Consider the following 27,793-nt stretch of genomic DNA (forward strand, 5'->3'; position numbering starts at 1 on the left):
AAAAACTGGGGGAATCTAAAGAAGCAAAAAGAAGTTTGTGGTTTAGTTACTGCAGCTGTATCAGTGTTAACCTCTCTGGTGGTTGGCTCATAGCAATATATTAGCATTAGGAAAAGCTGTTCTCTAAGTCCCAAACTATTTCAAAAGAAAAAGATAAAAATAAATCAATTACAACTCTGGATGATAAAAAGATTTTAAAAATTACAGCTACAAGCAAGTTGTAAAATGAACTCTGGTGCTGCCCTTATGTGAACCAGTGCCTGTGGCTTTGCGTAAATTTCCAGCAAGTGTCGTGTGTTTGGGTTCTGAAAATACCATGTTCAAATAATCAGAGGAGAAACTGATAGGCCTGGGAAAGACTGTTCCAGATAATACCAGTATTTGGGGATCTATCAGAGACTTTGAGAAAGATATGTGTGGTGGGAAAAAGTTAAATAGCTTCACAAATAAGGGAGCAAAGAAAGGTCCAGTCATAAGGTATTTCAGGTATAAGTAAATTAACAAAATAAACATTTTATTAATGGAAAGTGGCATGTTGATGTTTCCCAGGTATATTAATCTTTTTGCTTTGGAAATCCCTTTTTATTTTAAAGGAAGTGAATCCTACTTGTTGGTGGTCATTGAGCCCCTGAGCCAAGGCATGCCAGTGCTTGTGAACTTACTGTTCATCTAGGGAAAAGGGTAATGTGGGCATAGAATGTGCTTACAGGGCCTCCAGGCTGTGAGAAGGGGTTCTGCGGGCTTTGGTGTTGCCACTCTCCCGTGGGTTCTTTTGCTCAGGGTAAGACAGCAGTCACAAAAAGACAAAGCACTGCTCTTGGTGTTACCAGCTCTCAGTTCTTAGTAGTCCAAGCTCATAATGTTACCCGCCCAGTTTGGGGATCTTTTATCCAATTCAACATAGAAATTATGAGGAGGCAAGCAGTGTCTTCTGAATGAAGCTTTAATGGGGCTTGAGCTCACACAGAAGGGAGACCATTCATGGGATTAGGATGCCTAGCCTGGTTCCCCAAGGGCTCCGAGAGTGATGTGTGTGTACAGAGACAGATAGATTCTTGCACACCATCCCAGGATGCACACACATGTCTGGTCAATTCTTTGCTGTAGGCTCAGGATTTGTATTGGACACAGTGACCTACTGGTGTATTTAGTTTCTCTGTGCTTAACTCACATTAGATGGTGGAAGTTAGATGCCGCCAACACACCAGGAAGATCATATGCAGGTCCAAGTTCCAGCATATGGCACATGCAGAGGTTGCGGGAAAGCTGGAGGGCGGAGTCAGGTGGAAACAATTTTTTGAAAGTACCTTTTGTTGGGTGAGAGGGCCCTTCCTGTTGTAACGTGGTTTGGTTGAGCTTTTTTCCCTTTCTATGTCTAAGTAAGTCGTCATGTAAGTTTCATGTTTGTAGTAATGGAGTAGAAAAGAATGAACAGCCACAAAGTCTTATGTACGATAATTCTCAACTGGAAATAAAAATGCTCAGAGTATAATTTTATGTCATCATTGAGTTTTATGGCTATCAAATAAAGATTTTAGAGCTCAGCCCTGGGCTGGGCTGTTATGAGACTGTCCACAAAGAAGGCAGGCTCCTTGCACTTTACGCCCTCACCTTCATGACAGGTGGTGAGGAAAGAACCAGATTTGTAAGCTCCATTTATCTGTGGATGGATGCTTAGGTTGATTCCAATTCTTGGCTACTGTGAATCATGCTGCAATAAACTCAGGAGATCAGGTGTCCCTTCCACATACTGATTTCATTTCCTTTGGATATATATACCCAGTAGAGGAATTGCTGGATCCTATTATAGTTCTGTTTCTAATTTTTTGAGGAGGCTCCATACTGTTGTTGATAATGACTGTATTAATGTACACTCCTACCAACAGCGTATAAGGATTTCCTCTTTCTCCACATCCTCACCAATGTTTGATAGTTTTGTCCTTTTGATAACCACTCTCCCATTCTAACCAGGGTAGGGGAGTGGGGAGACAATCTCTCACTGGGGTCTCGATTTGCATTCTCTGATGGTTGTTGCTGATGTCCATTATTTTTTCATATACTTGTTAGCCATTTATACTTAGTGTGCTGAGGGTGACCCAGGATGGCACCTATGTTAGGCAAGTGCTCTGCCACTGAACCTTAGCACTGCCCCATTTATACATCTTCTTCTGAGACATTCAGGTCTTCTGCCTAGTTTTAAACTGAATTATTTGGGGGAGGGTTATTATTTAGTTTCTTAAATATTCTGAATATTAACCCCTAATTACTGAGAACACAGAGTCCGCAGTATGCAGAATCGTAAGCCGGGCCGAAGGGTGGCGGGTGGGCAGCCCTGAAGCACAGGTTTGTTTTTTGCTGGGCATTGCTCAGTCTCTTTGATTTCCTGTGCACAATGTCCATTACTTATTCAGACAGAAGAAAGCATTGTATTGTCAGAAGACAAAGCTGTCGATAGAAGCAGACCTAAAGATGACCGAGTTGAAACTATTCGACAGGAAACTGAAAATAGATTTCATCTGGAAAGGATCCAGTGGGAGAAGTGAACAACTGTGTGAACAGATGAGAATTTACAGGAGAGAAAAGGGAGGTACAAAAGTAGAAATGGAAAACACGGCATTACAGTTGAGGAATTCCATCAACAGCATCATCAGTCCCCTGGATACAGCTGACATGGGCTTGGGGGAGAAATCAGAAATTACCCACAAAGAGACACAAGAGTAAAATAAGACAACTGTCCCAAGTAAGCTACATAGTCAATGCAATCCCTCGAAATATCAATGCTACAAAAATAGGCGGAAGCCCCTAAAATTCATATGGACCCACAAATGATGCCAAATAGCCAAAGCAGTCTTGAGCAAAATAAACAGTGTAGTCAGGCATGGTCGCACATGCCGTGCTCTCAGATACTTGGGAGGCTGAGGCATAAGGATCACAAGTTTGAGGCCAGCCTGAGCAACTTAGTAAGACCTTATCTCAAATTAAAATTTTTTCAAAAGGGACTGGGGACACAGCTCAGCGGTGCAGTGCGTGCATGAGGCCCTAGGCTCAGTCCCCAGTGTGGCAAAAAATCAAGCCCAAGCCTGCTCCATCCTTGTGCCTAGCGTGAGCCCAGCCCACTGGAGTTCTCTGCAGGGGTCCCACTGGCTCTCCACTCTCGCCTCTCTCTGCACTCTCTATGCAGGCTGGGTTTGGTGCTTGGTTTGTCTGGTAGGGGTTTAGCTGGGGCAGTGGTCATCTCTGCCCCCTCCAGTCTCAGTCTTGAGTCCTTTGGCTGGGGCCACCACATAGTGTTTGCTCAGCATTCCTGCTCCTACCCTGCGACAGCTCGTATGACCTTTCATCTGTGGATCTGTGGAGGGTCTCAGGCTAGAGAGGGTTTCCTGCCCTTGCACTGTGTCCATGCAGGGTCTAGGCCTGGGCCAGTGCTCCCACCTGTATTAGGGCAGGTGGCTGTCATGCTAGTGCACAAGATACCTGTGCAGGGATTGGTGGTGGGAGGGTGCCCGTCCACCACAGCAGTTAACATTGTGCAGGGCTTCTGCTGCGGTGGGGAATTTCCTGACCCCCACGCCCACCTTGGGAGCAGAAGCCTTGGTTTGGATCTCTCCCTCAGGGCCAGTGGCTGGAGCCGGAAAGATTCTGCTTCTCTACTGGCAGCTGGGCTTTTTGCTCCTCTCCTGAAGGCTGTGGGTCTGTGTCTGGATTTGGGAAGGGGATGGTTTTCTTCTGCTCCCCCAAGTGCTTTAAGAATTCTGCTTTAATGACACAGAGCCCAAGAAGCAGAGCACCTGATCTTTCTCAGGAACTGTCCTGATGGTGCACATCGCTTTAAAAACCCATTAAAAGCTGTTTTCTTTAGCTGCTTTATGGCAGCTGCCTCGTGTGTCCTCCAGAGCTGAAGTACTCTGTGGCCATCTCTCCATGGGGAGTGCGGTAGTTTCAGTAAGGGCCCCCCAGAAGCCCTGTGTGGAAGGATTGGAGGTCTCCAGGTCATTGAAGGTGGTCCTTGAAGGAGAGTGGGCCTGATTCTTTTCTCTTTCTTTCACTTCCTGGCCCTGAGGGGCATGTGGTTCTGTTCCCCTTGCTCTCTACCACAATGTGCTGCCCAGGCACAGACCAAAGCAATGGGGTCAGCTGAGCAGGGCCTGGGCCCTCCCAAACAATGAACCAAAAATCAATCTTTTTACGCTGTAAGCTGTCTCAGATAGGGTGCTAGAAACAGGCTAACCCAGAGAGGCCACTCACCTTTTGAAGTTTGTCTCTCCTGATTGCCTCTGATAAGCCCAGCAAGTTATGATGTTCTTGGTGGCTTTTGCTCCTTGCTGTGGTGGAGGCCACGTCCTCTTGTGGCTTTCCTCATCCTGAGCAGAGGGACTCTTTTCTGTTGTGAGCAGCTGGTGGACTGGGAGGAAGGAATGGAGCAGAGCCGAAGCCCAGTGCAGGCCATTGTCAGGTGTTGGGAGTGTATGAGCGCTCGGAAACTGGGACAGAAGCTCGGCTGGCTGGATTATGTCTTTGCTCTATTCTGTGGGTTTCCTTGGAAAATCCTTTAGTATCCAAAATGAAGCCCATCAACCTGGGTCCCGTCCAGGGGGTGTGAGTGAAGGGCAGTGCCAGGCTGACGGAGTCCCCGAAGGCCACAGGGAGTTATTCTTGGATGCTAGGTGCTCTGGGACTACTTGAGGGATGTACTGAGTACTTATATGTATGGATAGATGGATGGACGGACAGACAGATAGAAAGACAGTCTCTGCCTCCTGGATGGCTATCTTGGCCATTTTTAGCTAGCCTGCTTGCATGGCATAATTTAAACAGTGCATCTCCCCCCCCCCCCCTCCAATTTCCACTTCTCCCTTCCTCCCTTTCCTGTCCCAGCATAATATACGGGACCTTCTTAGTCCCATTGCCGTGTGGCTGTGCCTCCAGTGAGCACGTCATCCTTGTCCTTCCTCAACCTGTTGCCCACTGTCCACCTGTGGAAAGTCAGTATTGCAGATGGGGCTTCCTTATTGACTGGTGGCTGTCACAGATCAGTACTTAGAAGTTGTGGGCAAGCTTGGGGATGCCAGTGGTGCCCGTGAGGAGTGTCATTAGGCAGATTCACCTTTCCTGCCTACACTTCAGCCAGGTTCTGGGCTGAAGGGTGGAGGTTCAGTGGGGAGCAAAATAGAGGTCTCCCCACTCTGGGGCAGACTGTCTGCATTCTCAGAAACTACATGCTAAACTGCAAGGGACATGTCATTGATTTTTTTGTTTCTTCCACAACACCAAATCATCTTCACTTTAAGTTTCTTGTCACGTCAACCCTATGGACTTTGCATTCCTAAAAATCAGACATTAGTGTATAAACTGAAGTGGCAATTTCAGTTTGAAGTCCCTGTTGACTTGATAGTTTAAGTTGACCCATGCCTGCCCTCCAGGAGCTTCCATTTGAATCTTGTAGGAATTTTGTAGTTTTTACACTGTGAAATCTGCGTGTTTTAAGATCACAGTGATTTGTGTCCAGCCAGCACAGCGTGAATGCTTTGCTCGAGGTCACGTTGGTGTGACCTCTGCATCTGTGACACTAAGCTGCCGCCGTGTCTCTTCAGCCATGGTTGTCACAGCTAAGAGCGCTGGGGAGTTTGCATAGCTGCTGAAGAATCCCTCATTCAGACTTCTTAGGTAGCTATAAATGTGACTCATGGCTTTGGGGAGTCGAGAGGGGTGAGGGTGAACATAATAAACATTTCTTTGCCTTCACTCTCTCGATGAGAACAGAGGCGCTTTCGTGCACTGCCAGCATAGCTGCAAACTCCTTCCTCTCTGCGGACAAGTAGCTGACACAGTGTCCTGGAGGGGATGTAAATTACCATGCCTCTGAATACTTCAAGGAGTCGCAGAGGTCCTGCAGAAACAATTAAGCCCAAGAAGCTCACTTGTGCTCAGCCCAAGATACTCGAGCTGTAATTATTGGCAGCGCTCACTTCCTTTCCAAGTCAGTTGCTGTTAGCAGATGGGGAGAGATGACTGCAGACATCTTGCAGTAGAAGCTCAGCCCCATAGGTGTGCCTTTGGCTGGTCTTCTGGGTGATTTGCTACCGTCACTGCATTCCCTGAACCCCCAAGCCTGTTCTCCCCTAGACTACCTGTGAGCATGCAGTTCTGGGCATGCTTAAATTGGAGTCTGGTTTCATTTGAGTATCATTTAAAATTTAAAAATATGATGGGCCTATTTGGAAAGAAAAGAAAGTATTCAGGATATATGTGTGTTTATGTGTGGATTCTGGTGCTTAGTAAATTTTTCTATTGCTCCATTTCCCCTGAAACTTACTCTGTACTGATCCTTATAATACTCCAGAAAGAGCAGAAGGTCTGAATTGAGAGTCAGGAATTACAAGTTGGACGTTCCACTCAATATCTTTGTATCCCATATAAAACGAAGCTTGTGTTTGCTCCCAATAAACAGTAAGTGGTTACAAAGCGGTGAGATGAAGGACTTAAAAGTGCGTTGTAGCAGGTGAAACACGCTTAACATTTGCAAAGGATGCAAAAAGGGGAGGGGTCTTTCTGCCAAAGTTGGAGAAAGGCAGGGTTGCCGCAGCCACAGAGCGCATCTCAGAGCAGCCTGGGATAGACTCCGCTGAGCGGAAAGGCTTCAAGGATGCGGGTGTTTCAGGAAGGACACTGCTGGTATTTGAAGGGAGCATAAAGGCTTCATAGAGAAGACAAGTTCTTTCAGGTTCACGGACTGTAAATATTTTGTCTGGTTGGTGGGAGGGAGAGCAGCAGAATGAGCTGAAGCAGGAATTCAATTGCAGTGAGGAGGACATGTCCAGGAAGCAGCAGCAGGCGGCCGGCCAGCTGTGCCCAGGAGGCAGCTTCGGGACAGCACGTGTGAGCCACATGCCCTTGTGAACAACGCCTGCTGTTCTGCTTTTCCAGTGGGGAGGATTCTTCTTCTCAGAGTTAGCGTAGAGAGTGCAAGTCACACAACTCCAAAGGCACCCTCGGCACTGACTGAGAAACAGTCACCTTGGCACATCTAGACTGAAACTCCTTTTTTCCTCTCCCTACTTTCTGTGTGTTAAATTTCCAGTGTCCCACACCATGCACAAGCCCTCTGGTTTTGAGCAGGTTAATAGATCCGATTGAAGTTGCTCATGGCCTGTCTAAGCCAGCATTAACCTCTGCTAGCTAAGTAACCATCTTTCAACAGACCTTATTGGACCACAGTTGGGTAACTGTTATTGGAATAATGCCTGTGGTGGGTTAACTAATGGCCAACTTGCCACACCCAGCCAAGCTGAATCAGTGTGGTGCCAGGTGTAGAAGGCCCCCGTGAGGATTGTTGTCAACAGCATAACAAGAATCGGAGGGGAAGATGGTGTGCTGTTGATTCTCCTGGAGAAGCTTGTTGTGCTGACTTTCCTGATATGTACTTGGGGGTTTTCATTGTTGGAGGAGCATGGTTCTCACTGTCACTGAGAATGGCTGTGGTTCTTTTCGGGGGAGCTCTGCTGCTTACCTTAAACGTAATGGCTACAGTGCAGATTCCTCAGCTGCTGGCAAGATCCTTCAGTCCCGCTTGTGCTGACACCACTGACCTTTGGGGCTTCGCAGCGCAGGTCCTTGATACAGACCTGCATGAGACATTGTCATGAGCTCTAGGCCTCCAGCTGGACTCAGGAGGACGTGGCCATAAGCTCCAGGTCTTCAGCTGGGCTGAAGGACACTGCCATGGGATCCAGGCTCTCTGCTGGATTCTTTGGATCTCTAGGGTGTGGTCAGATCTCCTGCATTCTTTTACATTTGACCCTTTGGGTGACTATTGTAAAATAATGCTATAAATTGTGTCCTGTATTTAACCTTTTCCTTTGTAAACCGTGATTACAACAATGTCCTTGTCTAAAAAAGCTGGGTCAGGTGGCACATGCAATCCCTGTTCTTTGGGAGGCTGAAGCAGGAGGATCAAAAGTGCAAGGCCAGCCCTGGGAATTTAGCTAGACTCTGTATGAATTTAAAAAGGGCTGGGAAGAATGCCCCTGGATTTGCTCCCTAGTACCAGAGAGGGAGAGAAGGGGAGGGCATTAAATTTATCAGAATAGATAAGACACCTGCGTACATAGAGCGACAAGCACCCAGTGTGGCTTTACTTGAGGGACACCGTTTCCCAAGAGGCATGGCATAGAAGTGAGCTTCAAGTTCACCGTGGCGTTCTCCCTGTGGATACTTTCCACTTCACAGCTCTGGGGATACAGTCCTAGCAGAGAGCCCCAGTCCTATGCAGCTTGCAGATTAGGATTTGAGAAGCAAACTTTTAGAAAAGAGAAAACCACAGTGGGGCTGGAAGGGGCCACAGTCTTCCCTGAATGCACACAGCTGGAGGCAGACCCTGGAGCCTGCAGGAAGCAGCAGCCAGAAGCTAGTGAGCAGCACAGACGTTTCAGCAGCCTCAGAGCACTGGGAAATAAAGGCTGGTGTGCAAGGCCTGAGCAGGTGGGGTTCCCCGAGGATGCCCCATCCTTTCATTGGAGTCCAGAGGCCCACTGTTTAGGAGTAAGGAGCAGCTGAAGGAATCAGGTGGCCTTACTGCACCCTCCGTGCCTGCCACAGGATTGTGTTATGCCTTTAGGAGGGAGGCTCCCTGGGCCATCCAGAAGCCCTACAGTTTTAAACAGGATGTCTGGTACCAGTAAAAAAGTAAGATGTACACTAGAAATTGAAATCAAGGGGCCAAACTGAAGAGAAAAAGTAGACAGTAGAAGACCCACAGGTGATTCAACTATTGGAGCTCCCTCCCACTCATTAGCTGACTATTCAAGAAATAGAAGAAAAGTTATAATATCTGCTGTTTAAAAGGCCTGGCTGGGGTGCTCCATCCCCAGCACCAAAAAACAAAATTGACAAATCAAATACAGCTGAATAGCTTGTACATTAGACCACATTTTCTGCACCAGGCTCTTTATATCGTGAAGAGTTGAGCAGGACACACAGAAGTAGGGAAGACAGTGACAGTCCACTCCTCAGAGTGGGAGTGGCCTTCTGAGAAAACTCAAGAGCGGGACTGAGTCAGTGCCCATCTGCTCTGAGCTCTGAGCGTGTTTTCTGATAATGGTGGGTACTTCCGGGAAGATGGCGGAGTGCTAAGCAGCAGAGAGAGATTTTCTCTGCTCAGAGATTTTCTCTGACAAACTTTGAGGGTACAAATTTGAAAGTAAAAATTGGGGAGATTTATGTACTGATGTACATAATCATAGATGCAGTTACATGCCCACACAGACAGAAAGTTTTTAAAATGTGTGTTATATACAGATATCAAGTTTTCACAATGAAGGTAATCATGTACTAATAAAAATAAAATTAAAAATTAATGACCTGAAAGTCAAAGACATGGAATGCAGACTATTTTAAATAAATGATAATAAAAATGATATATAAGTGCATGGATACATTTAATATATAGAGGGAAATTTACAGCTTTAAATACATGAATTAGAAACACACACAAGGTGAATTTATTGATTTAAACTTCCATCTGAAGAAGCTGAAAGCAAAATTAAGCTCTTCTAAAGTAGAAAGGACAGAAATAAGCAGAAATTCACAAAATGGGAAGGGGAGATACATGATAGAGAAAGCCAACACAATCAAAAGATGTTTTTTTGAAAAAGATTCACAAAATTGATGAAGACTAAGCATAAAGGGAAAACTTAGATTAACAATTTCAGGAATGAAAAGGAGTGGGTTACTACAGATTCTACAGACATTAAATGAATGTTAATATGCAATTTTGTTACATTAAATTTAATATTTAGATGAAATGAACATATTCCCTGAAAAGCACAATTTAAAAAATTGACACACACAAGAGTATGTATTACCTGATGTCTATGAAAGAAAAATCGATAGTTTGAAATCTTCATACACAAAAAGATACCCCAATGGCTTCTCAAACGAATCCTAAAACTTTTCAGGGAAAAAATAAATCCAGTTTTGCATAAAATTTCTCAAGAAATAGAAAAAGAAAGGAACACTTCTCAACTCAATCTGTGAGGGCAGCATAATCTTGATACCAAAACCTGATTTAAATGTTGTTGAGCCAAAGAAATCAAACTGGAGAGAGTAAAAATGGATGCGTTCCACTTGCATGGAATTCAAGAGTGAGCACATGAAACACCAGAGTAGTGGGGTGAGGTCCTGGCCGGGAAGTGGCCCGGGGTTCTCCTGGGGGTGCTGGAGTGTTCTCTAGCTGGGTAGTAGGTGCATGAGTAAAAATCCACTCTAAACTTGCTGTAATACAAACCAGTGCGGTGTTTGCATCAGCACGGGGTTTCTTTTTATTTCAGTTGAACCTGTTGTGTTTTTCACTTGCTACCCTTCACTTCCTACTGCATTTGATGGGTGCACCTCACTGGGGCCTTGGCCTGGACAAGAGGGGCATTTCCCCTAGTACACTGTTAATATTGATAGTACAGCCGGAGCTAAGGGACCCCTCCCCTCCTCCCCTGAGCCTGCAGGACACCGTAGGACCAAACTACCCCCCACCCTTGTCCTAAGGTCTACTACACAGAGAAAGAGAAAAAAGAAAAAACTAAGCCTGCTGTGGAAAACCCCAGAACTGCAAAGCAGGACACAGGTGCCCCAGGGACCCCCCCCCACCCGTAACCTTTCTTCACCTGGAGCTTATTGAAGGCTCCAGGTGACTGCGTATCCAACAGAGTGCATTATGGGAAGGACGTGGGCATTAGATGCAGCTGACCTGACTTGGCGTCCTGTCCACCATGCTGTCAGTCCTGCTCTGGGAGGCCCAATGGGAGGTGCCCCAAAACTGGCTCAGCAATTTAAACCCTCCATCTTATGCCCTCAGCACTCGTGCTATTTTCCTTTCGCAGGTCCTGTCACCTTCATAAACTTGGCAGCCGTCTCCTTACCGTTGCTTTTGTTTCTTGCATGCATGAACCTAGGCGCCTGTCCCAGACCCCTCTCCATCACCACAGTAACTCCGTCTTTGGGAATAAAGGAGCTCCCCAGACCAGGCGTGGGTAGTGTGATTGACAGCTTGTTCCCCGCCCTGTCTCGCTCGCTGGCCCACTTACGCAGTGTTGCTCTCCTCACAGGCGCGCTGGTTCTGGGAAGCGTACTTCCAGTCCATCAAAGCCATAGCCCTGGCCACGCTGCAGATCATCAATGACCGCATCTACCCGTACGCTGCCATCTCCTACGAAGAGTGGAACGACCCTCCGGCAGTGGTGAGTGGGCTCTGGTGCTGCCCACGGGTGGTACAGCTCATCTTTAAAGATGAGATCAGAGAGGGCTTTTTATCCTTGGGGCACACTGAGGGTAGCTTAACTTTGGAATTCTACAGGAGGAGGAAATACAGAAGCACCAGCTCCCTGGTTGTTTATAGTATGCTTGGGGAGACAGCCGGGTTATTTATTGCCAAGATAAGTGGGGAGGCAGGAGTCTCCTTAAGAATCAGACTTCCCAACAACTTCTGTGGTTGTGGCACTTAGAACTCCCAACCAAGTTCTGCAGGCAACTTAATAATAAGCTTATTTTTAGGGCTTGGGATGTATCTCTGTGGTAGGGCGCTTGCCTAGCATACTTGAGGCCTGGGGTTCAATCCCCAGCACTGCCCCGTAGAAAAACAAGCACAAGTTTATTTTTGGTGCCTGCCTTGCCAGCGATTGCACTGTTTTAAATGTGTTAACCCTGTTCCCAACACCCTGCAAGGAAAGTAGTAAGCGAAAGTGACAGGAGGAAGTGGAAACGGCCACAGTCACTTGTTCCGGACCAGCTGGGTTTCCAGTGTGGCCTCCAGAAGGAGGCCACAGTCCGAGGCTGCCCCCAGGGCTTCCTCCTCACCTGGAGGAGTCCCCAGGCACCGTGTCATTTTAAGGTTGACACTGTGAGGCTGGCACTTGCAGCTTCCTGGCTGCTCTGAAGTATACCAGCCCCTGCAGGTCACAGACCCTGAGCTTCCAGATCAGAGAGCTGGATCTTCTTCATTCTCCATCCGGGTCGCCTCCCGTCTCCACCCTGGTCTCGCCCTCTGTGCTTCCGAGTCTGGCTTTTTACCTGGCACTGTATGCTGCTACCTGGTTAGTCTCCCGGCAGGCCCCTTTTTCTCTTTCCTGCCACACCCCCACTCCCCCCCTCCCCTCACCTCTCCTCCTTTCCCTCCCTCCTACCCTCCCTTCCACTACCTGGAAATCCGGCAGGGACATCACTGCTCGTGTCAGTCTTGTAACCCACTGATGTCCAGAGGGCTGTGGGCACGCAGGGCCCTCACTTCTCCTCACTCGGACACTTCTGAAGAGGGCACAGAAATCCGCATGTGACAAGATAGCAGCAAGCATCTTTCTGGTTTATGGAGGTGACGTTTCCTCCTTGAATCCATCACCAAAGGTGACCTTCCAGAATGTTTCTGTTTGTTAAGTATATAACTTAGAAATAGGATCTTATGGCTTATATTTCTCCACACTTTGCCCTTTGCCCTTGAACAGTAGATGGTAAACTCCATTTTTTCTGCATAGATGTACCTCTGGCTTGAGGATGGCTATATAGTATTCCATTGTGTGGGTGAAGCTTACGTGATAGCTCCATTATTGATAGACATTTAGACTGCTTCCTTTTTTCTGTTTGCCAACAGTACAGTTCTGACATGTTTTCACATAATTGTGTGGCTATATCTATATAATTAATTGCAGGTGAGAAGCTGCTTAAAGAAAACACACTTTGATTGAAAAGTTCTTTAATCAAAAAATACACATTTTGAATGTTGATAGAAGCAAATTGCTCTTTCAAAAGACTGCTGCTCCATGAATAACATTTTGGATGATCTGATTTTTCATACATCGGTAACCTTACATATTTGAATTTTTGCTGATGTCCTTAGATGAAAAACACCCTTTGCTCTGTAGTTTTCAAGTGCAAGGCTGATGCCTTCCCTGCAAACCTTGTTTGTATTTTGGTTAATCACTCATTAAATTTTTAGATTGTTTTTGGCAGTGTCCTTGGTACCTTTACAGTATCATCAGCAGTGAGTGAAGCAGCAAAGGACCCGTGCTTTCTGGGAACTTACACTGTGTGGAGTCTTGCCATCTGGCAGATCTGTCTTTCTAGTAGAATTTAAAACCTTTCTTTATATAAGTTCTTCACAAGTCCTGATATGTTTTTAAAGCAATTTCCCCTTACTGTTTTTTGTCTTATGCTCTGATTAAGGAACATTTTCAGACATGATTTCTGAATGGTTAGCATGTATTTAAAGATAGATTAATTAATCTTATAACTACTCTTATGGAGCTCTCAGTTGCTTCACTTTCTTGCTCTTATATTTTCTGGATAACCAGTCACACCTACAAATGCTAATTTTGTTTCTTTTATCTAATTCCATTGGCTAGCACTTCCAGAATACATATCCGGTTTCCTATTGCTAAGACACAGAACCCAACGTCCATGGCTTAAAGAAGAGGTTTAACTTTGCTCACAGTTTGTAAGGATTCAGTCTATAGTTGGCTGGCCACAAGGCAGAAACCTTATGGCAGGAGGGCGTGGCAGAGCAAAATGCTTAGTTCAGCAGAGCCAGGGACAGTACCATAAAGGAAGGGACCAGAGACCATATAGTCCCCAAGCTTATGCCTCTATGTCCTATCTAGATGCACCCAGAAGCGTGTGTTACTGGTCTCCCAGGTGTTTCTGAAGCCATTCAGGTTGACTTAGTTAAGGTTAACCTCCACACAGGACAACATTAAATAGGGATCTGAAAGAGAAGACCAGTCCTGTCCAGTTGGAGGAAGGGCGAATGTTTGGTTTCACGCAGAAGGAATCCCTTGAAGGCACAGATGCATAAGAGACCAAGTGGTTTAGGAATAGCAAGGAGCTCAGTGTGGCAGGACGAGAGAGGATGGGGCCTGGTGAGGGCCAGATCACAGCACACTTGGCATCTTACCCAAGGTATCAGAGTGTTATCTCTGGTAATAGGAAACCACTGCAGCGTCTTACACAGGGAGTAACATGGTAAGATCGCATTTAAGATCTACCTGTGCCACACCAGTGTGGAGAGCAGATTCTGCACGGTAGTGGGACAAGACCAGAGGCCATAGATCATTTCAGGAACCCAAGGGAGAGATAATGGATGACTGGGAGGACTGGCTGGTCTAACTGGTGAGCGTGCGGGGAACACAGGAAAACAGAGGCATGCTGTGTGGCTTAATATTTTTAGCTAGACAGGGAATTGAGGTGCTCAGGGTCATGGCTGAGGTGGGTATTGGGGCCCAAACTCCCTCTACCTGCAGGGCTTCCCATCTGGTCCAGTGTACCTTTCTAGCTGTCTCTCCCTTCTCCTTTCAGGGAGTTCTAGCTGCTTCCTTCCTGTGCGTACCCCATGTCGGCCTCTCTGCCCCATTGTGACCCTTGGTTCTTTCCCAGCATCCCTTTCTTCACCATCAACTCCATGTGTCGACATCTTGGCCTGCTCAGATGCCCCTTCCTCCCTGACTCATCCTGACCCCTACACAGGAAGCTGCCGTGATCTCCTTGCAAATCCTAGAGCATGTTGTCTGTGTTTCTTTTCCTGTAAACTTTTAGGCAGCTTAAAGACATCTCTTGAGTTGTCTTGAAATCCCTTATAATACCTATGGTCATTGAATTTAGACAAGAGGCCCATGATGTAAAAAGAAGAAAAAAAGGGACAGAAAAAGGGAAGGATGGAGGAAGAAAGGTTGAAGTCCAAGGATTTGAGCCAAAATTCATGCACATGCCATCGTGACATCCATTATTTAATTCGACCCTTCCTCTGCTGGGAAGGTAGGGAGAGTGATTCTGGCTCGTCTGTAAAGTGGCCGTAATGAGGCTCACAGTACCTAGCTCTTGTCTCCGGGCATGTAACTGGCAAGTTGTATAACAAGTAGGAGCCGGGTCCACTTCCTACGAGTGGCCTCACTTTGCCTAGGAAGCTCTGTGGGAGCCGTGGCGCCTCCTCTGAGCTGAAACATTACTCCTGTTCCCAGCATGCGGTACAAGTCTGAGCCAAGGAATACTGTGTGTTCCTGCGTGGGAGAATGCAGACAGGCGTGGTGCCCCTGAGCCGGGCAGAAAGTGTGGGAATAGCGGGGCTTCCTCCTGCGTCTTCAGCTCATGCACTAAGAGAGCTTTAAGAACAATAACGGTTGGAATCTGAGTTCTCTTTTATAAGAACATAGATTACGAGAATCTGGGAAGTTTTGCAGTTTGGAAATAGATACGCTTTGGTTTAGGACAAAATGGTCAAAGTGCTAAATTCCTCGTTAATTTGAGAACGAGCCTGAAAACATGAATGAAGAAATGTGACTGGAAAACATAGACTAGAAAAGTCTGTATTTTTCCTTTAACTCATTCTTAAATACTCCTTTTGAGGGTACATTGGTATCTGTCACATCACTAGGAGGTCAGACAAGAGCCCTGATTTAAAACAGCAGGCTGTGTATTTCTGCATCTTCAGGGAAAGCAACAGACAGGAGGCCTGAGGGGGGATGATTTATTGCTGGAGGCTCCTCTCTCCTCTTGGCACTATAGAGCAGACCTTCTGTGCTGACCTGCAGGGGATCCTCTCTAGATTCCACCGAATTCCCAGTACCAGACCCCAAGGTGGGAGGAGGTGCGGGTTACAGTAAACCTGAGTTTTCCAGCTGCACCCTGAGCCTGCTCTCCTGGGGAGCAAGAGGCAGGAGCCAGAGTCCCGTTTCAGCCAGACTGAGACGGCTGCAGTGCCCTCATGTAACGTAAAAGCACCTCGGTCTGTGGGTGACAAGACAGTGCAGGTTGGTCTTGCAAAGTTTGTGTCACCAGAGGCCTGGCTGTCCAGAAAAGGAGGCACACGCTGTGCCACGCCCTGAGAACTTGGAAGCGCTTGCCACAGTCACTTGGGTGTAGTTTCTGAGCCCCTGGGATGTGTCACATTGAGGAAATTGGCCCTTGATGTCGAATGAATTGGCTCTGTGGAAGGAATCTCTCACCAGCTTAAGGTTCTTTATGAGGAGAAGCCTGCGTGTTTTTGTCTATAATTTTCTTAGCTCTTCACCATGGGTGCTTGTATTTTCTTTTCACCTTTTCTGTTTCTCTTCATCTTTCCCTTCTTGTAATTGCACCCATTAGCAAAGCTGTGTTTTCTCCCTAAGCCTCCACTCTCACTTCCCTGCTAACTGTGTTGCCGTTGCTGGCCTTGCAGATTTCATCCTTGCATCTGGGGCTGGCCAGGTTGGCCAGGCTCACTCCTGGGCCTCTGCCAGGTGTGGCCAGAGGCAGGAAGATGGAGGCTGAGGCAGGTGAGTGTTAAGCTATGAAGCTTGGGATCTTTTCTGTGTGTCACCTTCAATCCTGACAATTTTTAATAATCAAGTATAATGCAGTTTTTAAATGATGTAGAATGGGCTATTTCCCTGTTAGTTGCTGACAGTGCGATTTTATACCCTGGCATAGCAGTCATTTTATGGACTCTGATACACACTCAGATTTTTTCAAGTTTGTCATTAGCATAACGCTAACAATAACACTCCCAATTTTTATTTTCTGTACTTACCGTATCATACGTGGAACAGAAAAGGGAGCTAAAGATGGGTTCTCATGGCCGTTAATAAAAATGAGTGAGAAATTTGGGGAAATGATGTAAGACAAATTGTTGTACCCAGTGTAAGAGTTAGGTGGGAAAACAAAAGTTTATTCAATGAGATCTAGTCAGAGCGGACTCTTAGCTGCAAAGCGTCAGGTAAGGACTGTGAATATAGACATCCAGAAGCCTCATTCTGTGTCCAGTGCTCGAAGATAGAAAGGGCAGCAGACTGTCCAGATGAGAGTATTGCATAAGCACGCTTGATTGGCAGGTGCCATCCATGAGCCCTGGAATCAGAGCTATGGGTAAAATATGGGCTACCTGCCACTGGGAAGCGGCTCTCAAACGTTAGTCTGCACCAGAATCTCCAGAAATACAGAGTGTTGCCATTCCACCCCCACATTCAGACCGGCTAGCTCTGGCTGGGGGTCTCAAACCTACATCTCTAGCATGTTCCCAAGTGCTGAGTCTTGGTGTTGATGCTGCAGATCTGGGGACCATGTTGGATGTGGGGTTTGATTTTTCTATCTGTCTCCTCACACACTGTCTGGAGAAGGCTCTCCTTCTCCCCGCAGCCAGGTCCTCTTCTTGACCCATGTAGCTGGCATCCAGAGACCAGGGCCAGTCTCCATCTAGTGCATGAAGATCTCACAGCTGCCGGTACTTAGATGACCAGATGGCGGCCCTCGCTCACAACGGCTGTGGTTGTACAAGCAGCTGAAAGTATCACTCAGCTGTAAATACTAACAAGCAATAAATCACTGCAGGCTGAGGAAGCGCCAGCCCAGATGTACGCAGTAGAGCTCTTAAGTTGAAAAGATACCAGGTTAGCAATCTATTTAACTCAACTCATCACCCCTTAGCGTCCAGGTTGTGGAATGCTTCTCTGGAATTTCAGAGCCTATCCTGCCCCACAGGAGGCCTTCTTGGCTATTCTCAGACCCTTCTTCCTCCCACTGCCTAGATTCCATTCAAACATGTATGGAATTGGGAAATGTTAGCTTGAATTTTAGTTCAGGTAAGTTTAAGCTTTGTTGAGCCTATTGTTTTAAAGGTGTCATGTTTACCAGATCATGTTTGCACAAGTGATCCAGGATCCTATCCCAAATTCTAAACCCTTCCAGGAGGACTCTGCTCCTCTGCAAGCTCACGTGGAAGCCTGAGGTGAGCAGCAGCAATCTGGGAACGAGGGAGGCTGGGCTGGTCTGCAGGTGGAGAGCGGCAGAGCTTGGCCGGTTCCAGACAGGCAGGAAATGGCACAGGGTGACTCCTGAGCCAGGTTTGCAGGGAGAGGATGTGTAAGAGAGACGAGAGGGGTTCTGGGGTGACCTCATCATGCAGATCTTTCACACAAGCATCTGGAGCCTTCCCAGTAGAGCAGCTGACGTGTGACTGACCCCCATCTGTGGGACGGCCCCCGTGCTGGGTGGATGCACGTTCTTGGGTACAGTCCATCTCCCGTGCTGACTTGTGATCCACTTTCACGAATCAAAATCCAGCTGTTGCCTTAGGTCACACAGCTCGTGGGAAGGCAGGGAGTGGAATGATGGTTCAGAGTCGCCTTCGGCACTGTCACTTCCCAGTGCATCCCCTTCCTTTCTTTTTGTTTCAGGGGACTCTGTAATTCTCCCTTGAAGTTGGCAAACACAATTCTGTAGCACAGTGCGCCAGGAAAGTACAGTGGCCAACTACCGTATCGCAACCTCGGGGTGACGAACATTAATTCTGTCCTTTTGACGTCTCCCAGTTAATTAATTTTTCAGTAGACTTTTCTAAGAAGCGAGTGATTGTAGCTACAGATCAGTGAAGTTCCCACATTGCTTTCACTGCAGGTTGATTCTTGATTTCTGCCCCCATCTTTTTTCTCAACAACGCTTCCTAATTTTAAGTTTTAAAAAGTAGTATAGTCTAACACATGAATTCAGACTGTCAGATAAGCATATAATAAAAATCAGGGCTGCTTCCTTTGAAGCAACTGCTTTTAACTCCTTAGATTTTCTTTGATATTTGTCTTCAGGTTTCCCTAAAAAATGCTTATAGAGCAATTTTTAAATCTCTTACTCAAAGACATCTTTTCGCCTCCTCTGAGGGAACACGTTTTCTTCTGTTCTCTCCATGCATGTGTCTCCTTCGCACGTGTCAGCATTTTTCATTAAAACAGTATTGTGTGCGTCATTAATACTGCGTAAATAATATTTTTGACTAAATCAAGTCATAAACAATGACTAAGTTTCCTTTCTGCACAACTTTTTATTTTCCAGGAAATTAAGAGTTGCCTTTATTTTTCTTATTTTCCATGGTCCTATCACTAATTGGTTTTTTACTGAATTTCCCCCTAAATTAGTAAAATAGTCAAGCACAAGTAAGTGATAGTCTTTCCTTTTCTTTTCTTTTTGTCTTTCCTCTTTCCCTCTTTTCACCTGTCCACCGTCCTTGCAGCTCCAGTTCCTCTTCCAAGTGATCTTGGATCACAGATCTTGTGAATTTCACTTCCCCATGACACTGGGAATTCTCTTTTGTTCTCTCTGCTTTGTTAGATTCCTTGTTTGTGAGTTCGAATATCTTCTCTTTTCTGGTTTATTTTTCCTAATAACTTCCCAAGAAAGGGACTATGGGAAGTCATCTTTTGTGTCTGAAAATTATATTTATTCTATTTCACATTTGATTGCTATTTTTGGCTAGCATAAACTTCTAGTTGAGGTGAATTTTCCTCAGAACTCTGAAAATATTGCTGCATTGTCTCCTAACCTTTCTATGTAAGAGGCGAAATTCCTGATCTTTTATGTGATTTTTTTTCCCCTCTTGGCAAATTCTGTATTTGAAAACTTTATGATGATTTACACTGGGATCAAGTTCTTATTTTATCTTGTTGTTTATTTATTTTTGCTAACTATACTGAATTGGGCCCTTTTACAGCTGAGAATTCATATGTCTCAGTTCAAGAAAGTTCCTTGTTTTATTTCCTTGATTATTTTCTTCCTGTTTTCTTTCCCTTCTTATGGAGCTTCTGTTACTAGACTGTGGATGGACTAGGTAGCTAGGTCCTTATTTTCCTTACCTTTACCATCTCCTAGGCTTTGTTTTAATTTCTGAAGCATTTCTTCAAATTTATCTTCTACCTTTTCTTTTAAAACTTTTTTTAGTTTTAATCTTCAAGGGGTTTAAAAAGCCATATCTGAGCAGTCCTTTCTTTATAGCTTAGGATTGTTTTCAGAATCCAGTATGTTCTCCCTCTGAAGATCCTGTTGGTGGGGTGTTCATGTTTATTTTTGTTTTTCTTCAGATCCTCCCCTGGTTTGTTTCCTTTGCAGTCTATTTGCTGTCCCTGGTGCTGGGAGCTTTTCTGAAGCTCCTGGGGATTCCCAGCTTCTGACCCCTCCAGAGTCAGAGGCTGCGCCAGGGGTGCCCGGTGCCTGGCCCCGCCTGGCCCCCCAGTGGCCTGTGCTTCGGTGGGGAGGCTGGCCCTGTCGTTTGCCCTTTTGTGTTGTTCGCCTCAGCCTGGATCCCTGGTCCAGAGAGCCATCTTTCTGCCTTTGGGCCGGCGTCTGAGCTGCAGGTTTTTTGGCAGATAAATAGGGGAGGAGACTGTTCTCACCCTTCACTTCTACTTAATCTCCTTGAATTAGGTTAGGAATGGTGGTGCGTCCCTCCGCTTTCTGGCTTGGTGTTTGTGCATCTGAAATCTCCCTAACCCTTTTTCCTTGCCACAGTGTGCTCTTCTGTCTGTATTTTGTTTAAACAGACCTAAAAATCTCTGTCTCTCTCACTCTGCCCCTCCTCCGGCTTTGCTCCCTCTCCAGCCCACTCTCTGTGGGATTTCCTGACCCCTCTGGAAGTTACAGATGTGACCCGGCCTCACCCCTAAGCCCTTCTCACGCAGAGTCACGAGACAGTTATCCAAACCATCAGCAAGGGGGCATTTTTTGATGCAGTAGTATTACATACTGTAGACCTTGCTGAGATTTGGTCAGTTACCCTAATCATGTCCCATACAGCAAAAGAAAATCCTGGGCATGCTTGGCATTCATTTGTGACGTGTCTTTCCTCCTAAACAATTCCTTGGGGTTTTTTCCCATCTTGTACAGTGTCACCAGTTTTGAAGACAGTGTGTCAGCCATTTTATAAGCTGTCTCTTGATCTGGGTTTATCTGATGCTTTTGGCTGATTAAATGTAAAATTATGCATTTTTGACAGAACTATCACAGAAGTAGTGTTCCCGGTGTATCATACTGGAGGACACGTGATGTCAATTTGTCCCTTTACTGGTGGTGATGACTCGGATCGTAGGTTTTTCCAGTGTCAGGTTACTATTTTTTTCTTTTACTGTGTATCTTGTGGGAATTTGAGACCACATAACTATCTTATTACTCTTTAGGTGGGTCTTACAGCCTAGCATCTATAAGGTCCTGGGTCTTGATCCCCAGCATCACAGAAAAACAAAACAAAGCCTGGCACTCTTCAAACCCTCACTCACTGGTTGTAGCACCCCTTGGCTATTCTTGCCTGAATCAGTTGTTAAAATGATTGCCAAGTGCAATTTTCTTCTCCACTACTCTCCATGTTGAAGAGTAATTTTTCTTCTTTAACCTGAAGATCATGTCTTTTATTAATTTGAGATATTTTCCAATCATTTTCTCTATAAATTTTTCATCTGTGTAATTCCCACTGATCCTCCCCTCTGGAATACTATTAAACTTTTGTTTTTTCATTTTCTCCTTACCTTTTATCTCGAAGTTTGGTTTTGTCTCTCAGGCTTTCCACATTTTCGTCTCTCCCTACTGCATGCTGTGTAAGTTTCTACATCTATTTCCCATTTTCCTCACCTGTGGCTAGTATGTTTTTTACCTGTCCGTGGTGATTTAAATTTCAGTAGTTTATACAAGTTCTGCTTCATTGTTTTTCAAATGTTTGCCTTACCTTTTTTTCTTAGGCTTTTAATTCCTTCTTTTATATCTTTACTTACTTGAGATATTTACTTTCTATTTCCTGGTTATCCAGTTTTCTGAATTCCTTGTACGGACTGATGCAGCCGATCATCTACTGCCTGGTTTTTTTGTTGTTGTTGTTTCCTGATAGGTTTTATAATTTTGGAATGTGAGTTCATCCTCCCCGAGGCTTTCTGTGGGAATCTTTGCAGCATGAAATAAGAGGCTACTTTGTAGAGGGTTATTTGTTCGTTCTTGGTATTCTGCTTCTTCCGGGCATCCCAGAGGCCCCACAGAGATAAATCACTTTCTACCATTGACGACTCTTACTTGGTGTTTCCGTGGGCCACAGAAGGGTCCGTTAAAACCCAAGCCTCCACGAGGGCGAGCCTTTGTTCAAAGTTCCCAAGGGAGAGACACCTCACCCCATTGCCGTGCCAGGCTGGGGTTCAGCAAGAGAAATGGGTTGTGCTGCTCCCCTATACTGCTGAGTGGCTTTCCTGCGCCCCACTTCCCCCATTGCATGGACCTGCAAGGCTTTGTGTCTGGGTCTCACTTCCTACTCTCACTTCCAGGACTCAAAGCCAAGTCCCTTTCCGTCCAGGAGCACAGAAACCAGAGCCCTGCATCCCAGGGCGAGAGTGATGAGAACCTCCCTCTGCCCTGCGGCCTGGCCCACTAGTTATAATTTTCTCTTCACCTTTGGTCCCTCACCACTTACCTTTTCTTAGGCCCTCAGCTGTGAATTTAAAAGGATTTTTGTTATATTTCATCCTGTAGTTTTATGTAGTTTGTAGCAAGAACATCTTGAAAAGGGAGACTGCATCAGTCTTACCTCCCAAAATTTTCTCTAGTGCTGATCCATTGTTGTTTCCTTGCCTCTTCTTTCTGCCTTTGTAGGTTTATGCCTTTTTTTTTTTTGGGTAAGAGGCAGAGGTTAAACAGTAGATGAAACATAGGTCTCATTGGAACTCCAGAGAAATTAAAAGTCAAGGCAAAAACTATATTGTAGAGGTTGTTTTTCAATTGTGCTGACTTTAATGGTGGTATTACACTCTTTATCAGCTCAAAACTCTACCAAACTTTGGTCATCGTGCTCAAACCGTGTTGGACGCCACAAGCTGTAATTTAATCATTCTCCAGAGTTCCTGTTTCCCAAACCAGCGCAGTCTTTCCTATGTCATTGCCCACCCCTCGGGAAGCCAATGGGCTGTTCCCACGTGTTTTTATGCTAGGGCCAAAGAACTGACCGCTCTTTCAAACTGCCAGTGTTTCAGTTGTAGGAAAACAAGTTGAAATTGTAAGTTTGTTTTACCTGTCACGAAAAGTGGTGGCTTAAGCCATCGATAACACCCTTAGACACTTTGCCTTTGGATTATACACCAGACCTGTTTGAATCAAGTCAGTTTTTCCATCGAGGCATTTCTTTCAGATGTCTCCCATGTACTTATGAAATAACAGATGCAGGGGTAACGATTGCATGTTTGAAGACCACGTAAAAATAATCCCAATCTTCTGCATCGTTAAACAGCTGAACTGTTATTTTCCATATATCAAATTGTAAACCAATATAATCAATGTATGGTATCTCTGCCAGTATCTTAGGCAATCGTACCATAGATATATTTAGTGAAATTTATTACTTGCAGACTGATAGAACTCATGAATTATTAAAAGGATCAACATATGGAACCCTCTCTTTCCTCATTCCAAATTCTTTTAATATGGCTTGTGTTGAGCCGTTTAACTGGCTTCTCTCCATCCCACTGATGGATACCACAGCCAGATGAGGGCTCTTATAAATGATTGCCTTCCTTTCCAGCGCAGAGGAGGATGAAATGTCAACTTTTTCCTCTGCTACCTGAAAAGCAATCAGTGGCCACCCTTTCTGCTCTTCTTGACAGTAGTTTGGCATTGGAGAAGGGTAGGCGTCTAGCCAAATGTGAATTTCAGTGCTATATAAAGAAAAAATTGAAGTAGCTAAAACTCAGTTAATAACAGGAATTTTCAAGAGGCATTCAGATGGGTTTAACCTGTGAGCTTTCAGTAAGCTGACTGCAGCCCAGACATTTCTGAACTGCGAGTTTTAATCCCTTCTTTCCCGGTGATGATCTGAGTTACTCGAAGTGATTTACTGACTCTCTCTGCAACACTTTGCTCATCTGGAGGACTGAGTTTAGGGATGGCGATCAGAATAACTCCAGGAGAATAGTGTAATGGTAACTGATTACTAATTGGCATCAAGGCCTGTAAAAAGGACACTTTGGAGTCAAGTGTGAGTTCACAGTGGTTTATTAGCTTGACCTACAGGTTTCTCTCTCTGAAATCTGTTATTCTTAGCTGTGAAACAGGAATAATACTTACTTTAAGGGATTATCCTGAAAACCTGACAGTGTAAATTAGGAGGAAGAATTTTGTAAGCGGTGTACTACTGTCAACAGTGAGGTGCTATTAATGGGAAAACCACCACAGCCATCTTTGGTCCTTGGAGTACTGGCTTCTGGACCCCCACAGATACCAAAATCCATCAGCGCTCAACTCCCTTATATAACATGGCATTAAAAGTAGATGCATATCTTAAAGTCTTTATAATACCAGATCCGGTGTAAGTAGTTGTTACACTGTATTGTTTAAGGAATAATGACAAGAAGTCTGTACATCCTCAGCACAGACAGTTCTTTCCAAGTGTTTTTGATCCACGGTTGGTCAAGTCTTTGGCTGCAGAACCTACAGATACAGAGAGCCAGCTGTGTGACGCTTTATCATATGGAAACGAACTTAGAATTAGAGTGGGGCTCTGGAGAAGAACACTGAAATTTGCAGCAGCGCATTTCTGTACTCAAAAAAGGCCTCTTGCATATTTTATGTCATCTAGCCCAAGCATCCAATGAGCTCCATTAGACCTACAGTGTTCCTTCCAAGGCACACCTCCTGATCACCTCACATTTAAATGAGAATGGAGATCTGAAGAAGCCTAGGGGCTTGTTTAATGTGGAAATTCTCAATGTGTCATTTCATCTGCTGTGATTTAATGCCAAATTTTCACAGTAATTGTTTTCATCTTGCGTACAAACTTAGCCTCCCCAAATAAGTAGGAATACAGTGGCACATAATTAGATTGACAGTGTTAGTATAGAAAGACTGTGTCCCTAGCTTTGGGATGGGTTACATGTGCTAAGTGCCCTTCCCAGCCGAAAAACTAAACCACTGAATGAGGTATTGGAAAGCCGTCTGAACCTGTTCCCGAGCTGGTGTGAAGTGAGGCACGTGCGTGAGACAAAGCAGAGGGGTGTCCTGGGAGGCGGCAGAAGCAGCAGCTGGTTTTTGCCAGAGTGCTTTTCCAAGAGCTTCCTTCCACCCGTCCCTGTGGGAAGGAGGCAGGGGGCGCAGGTACAGGGGAGAGGGGGTGCCCGCAAGAGCTTCTGTTGTGGCTTTGTGAAAGGGTGAAGAAGTATCTGGATTGGTCTGGACTGAGCTGCAGCCACAAGCCACCCCATGTGGGTTGTGGCCAGCGTTCCTACAAGTGTAATCCAGATAACCCTGGGAAGGGAATTTGGGGGAACGTGGCCCTGAGATACTGGGAACTTCAGTCCAGGTCTCAAATACTTCTTACAAATTCAATAAGGAAATGAGTAGCTCATAGTCGGAAAGAACAAAGCCATAAAGAAACAACGCAGTGTCCTGAGCGAGAACCTGCAGAAACAGGCCTGTAAGGACTTCTGACCGTCAGATCGGATTATTAGAGTTCAAGCAGTTGTTCAGAGTGTGTCCCAGAGAGACAGTGTATGAAGTGATGTGGAAAACAAAGACATAGAGTAGAACGTATGAGTGAGCAGAGGGGAGGGAGGGAGGAGAGGAGGAGTTCGTTTGGAAAGGGTGACAGCTAACAACTTTCCAGAATTGTTGAATGGCACCAGGCCTCAAACCCTGGAAGACCAACAAGCCATAAGCAGGATAAGTAAAAATAAAAATGTCACCAGGTGATGAAACAGCAGTGCCTCAAAGAAAAACAGAAACCTACAGGGAAAATTTAGAAGCTGTAGTAGAAGTGCGTAGCCTGCCTTGATGACCCCAAGTTCATCCCCGTGGCTCGGCGTCTCTAGGTTTTTGGAGAGCCACAGTCACTGATGTTCAGTCCATCCAAATGTCGGATGCCTCCTAACCCCTCTGGAAAACTCGCTCATGAACTGATTCTTGTAAATAGGCGGCAGGATCTCAAGTTGATAACTTACTTAGCAGAGTCTTTAGGACTTCTGGCCTTTGATTCTCTTCATCTTCCATGAGCCAGTCTCTTGTGTAATCAGGGAGACTGGGCCTTCAGCGTCAGAAACACCTAGTTATTATTGGAGGGCAAACTGAATTAAATACATGTGGCAACAGGTTGTCTTCAGACTTGTCCCCAACACATTTCTGTCTTGAGCTAAGACGCTGTTTGAAGATGCCCTTAGGTCCGTAACTCCCCAGTTTCCCAGTCCGCACAGCCTGGCTCAATGGGGCTGTAAAGGTTTAATGGTTAGGGCAGCATGGGCTACATTACTGATTGCCCCTTTCAAATCTCCCAGTAACCATTAACATAAATATCATCTCACCATTTTGGACAAGGGACACCACCCTTCTGCACGTTAGTAATATGATGCTAACGCTTAACCCTTTTGTTGCTTTGTCTGCTTCAAAGGCCTTGGCCTGTATCCACTGATAGGAGTCTCTTTGAACCTAGAGGAGAAATGAAAGGGTTAACGCCTTTTGGTCTTGCCCTTTGACCACTTCAGGATGGGAGGCATGATGAAATACTTTTCGGAGTCTTCTGTGGAAACACATCATGCATAATTGGAGCAAAAAAGAATAAATCAAAGCTTTTTTCCCCTTTTAGTCTGGTAATTCATAATTGAAACCATATTGAGGTAAGGGTTGATAACTTCAAAACAACCAAGAAAACTGCCCTTTCGGTCAAGGTAGGAATAGGTAGGGCTGCTCATTACCCGGGGCTCAAAGCTTCTGTGTAACAGACCTGTCCTCCTCTCTTTCTCCACCGATTTCTCGCTTTCCTGCTTGGGCAAACCACCTCCATTTGAATCAGATGTAGGTTGACTCAAATGTCTGCTGAAGTCTCTGACTTTCATGTGACATTATCCATAGTGACACAGAAAGGCCCCAATACAGTAAGGGACAGTGATTGCATTTTGAGCCGTCCCGCGTTGCAGCGTGGTTTCTTGGGAGTTCAGGTTTGGTTTGGGTTAGGTCAAAGAGGGCTGGAGTTGGGCATGAAACATAGTTTTCCTCACATAGCTCCATCGGGAACATTGCAGAATGGCCAACAAAGGCCATTCGCTCACAGCTTCCTCTGTTTTCTGTGGGGCTAACCTGAGCCAGCGTGGCTGTGGTTAGGCTCCAAGGGGGCACTTGTGACCTTTCAGCTGTAAGACTGCAAACCAGGATGGCAGAAAGGCCCAAAGCTTCCTTTGTGCGGGAACAGCCACAGGCACAGCTGCTTGCCTGGGTTGGAGTCTCCAGAAGGAAAACCTTTTATGAGTGGTCGAGGACTCTCAGGTTGTCTGTCCCAAGGACTTTATTCCAGGACCACAGCTCCTCTGCTCAGTAAGTGCCCGTACACTAGAGCTTTTCAGGGTACACCACGGAGGAAACTTCCCTACAGCCAGGATGAGACCTGACGTTGTCATGGCCGCCACGGGTTTCTTTTATGTGACTACAGTGTAGCAATGGAGGATTTCTTATTGGAGTTGCCATAGTGAATATCCGTTGTAGGAATGAGGAGCAGGGTTTGGGGGCTGGGGTCAGGCAAGAGGTAAACCCACCATTTTGGCCAAATGCCAGTGCTTTGTTGGACTAACACGCACTTCTGCTTCCCGTGTCGCCTCCCACCTTTGACAGAGTGGTTTCTTGGAGTACATTTGGGAATTGCATTGACACCAGGATTCCCGGGGTGCGGCCGTGATAGACTGGCTCTGCCTGGTTCCCAGGCCTCTGTCCCTGGATGCCTCGTTTCATGCCCTAGCTCGCTGTGGTAGAGACTTAATCAGGCAGCAAGGTTAATTGCCAGCGTTGTTTGCCTTGGAGTCTTGAGTAAATTATGGAGGTTTAAATTTGCCTGATTTCCTGCAGAAAGTGGGGTCAAGAGGTCCCAGACTGTAGACACTCTCTATGGCCAGCCAGCAGGGGGTCGGCCCTGATGGGCATTTCAGAGGTGACTAAATGCCCCTCTCTGGTGATTTCTTTTCTCTGGGGGTTGGTTTGTTGACCTAGCCCCAGTGAAGCGGAGGGTCTGTGAACGTGTGCACCCCAG

At 45.8% G+C, this 27,793-nt stretch overlaps 1 protein-coding gene across 1 annotated transcript in view; it reads left to right on the top strand.

The window, feature by feature from the left end:
• Nucleotides 1-27,793, top strand: part of Ext2 (exostosin glycosyltransferase 2) — a 134,649-nt gene that overhangs the window by 58,089 nt on the left and 48,767 nt on the right. Inside the window, exon 8 of the mRNA XM_003465100.5 lies at nucleotides 11,097-11,228. Within this exon, the coding sequence (XP_003465148.1) occupies nucleotides 11,097-11,228 (132 nt within the window). The remainder of the gene's footprint in view (nucleotides 1-11,096; nucleotides 11,229-27,793) is intronic.

This window comes from Cavia porcellus, unplaced genomic scaffold (assembly GCF_034190915.1).
Source record: "Cavia porcellus strain 051 isolate PalLab524CR breed Dunkin Hartley unplaced genomic scaffold, mCavPor4.1 scaffold_17, whole genome shotgun sequence".
Taxonomy (NCBI): Eukaryota; Metazoa; Chordata; class Mammalia; order Rodentia; family Caviidae; genus Cavia; species Cavia porcellus.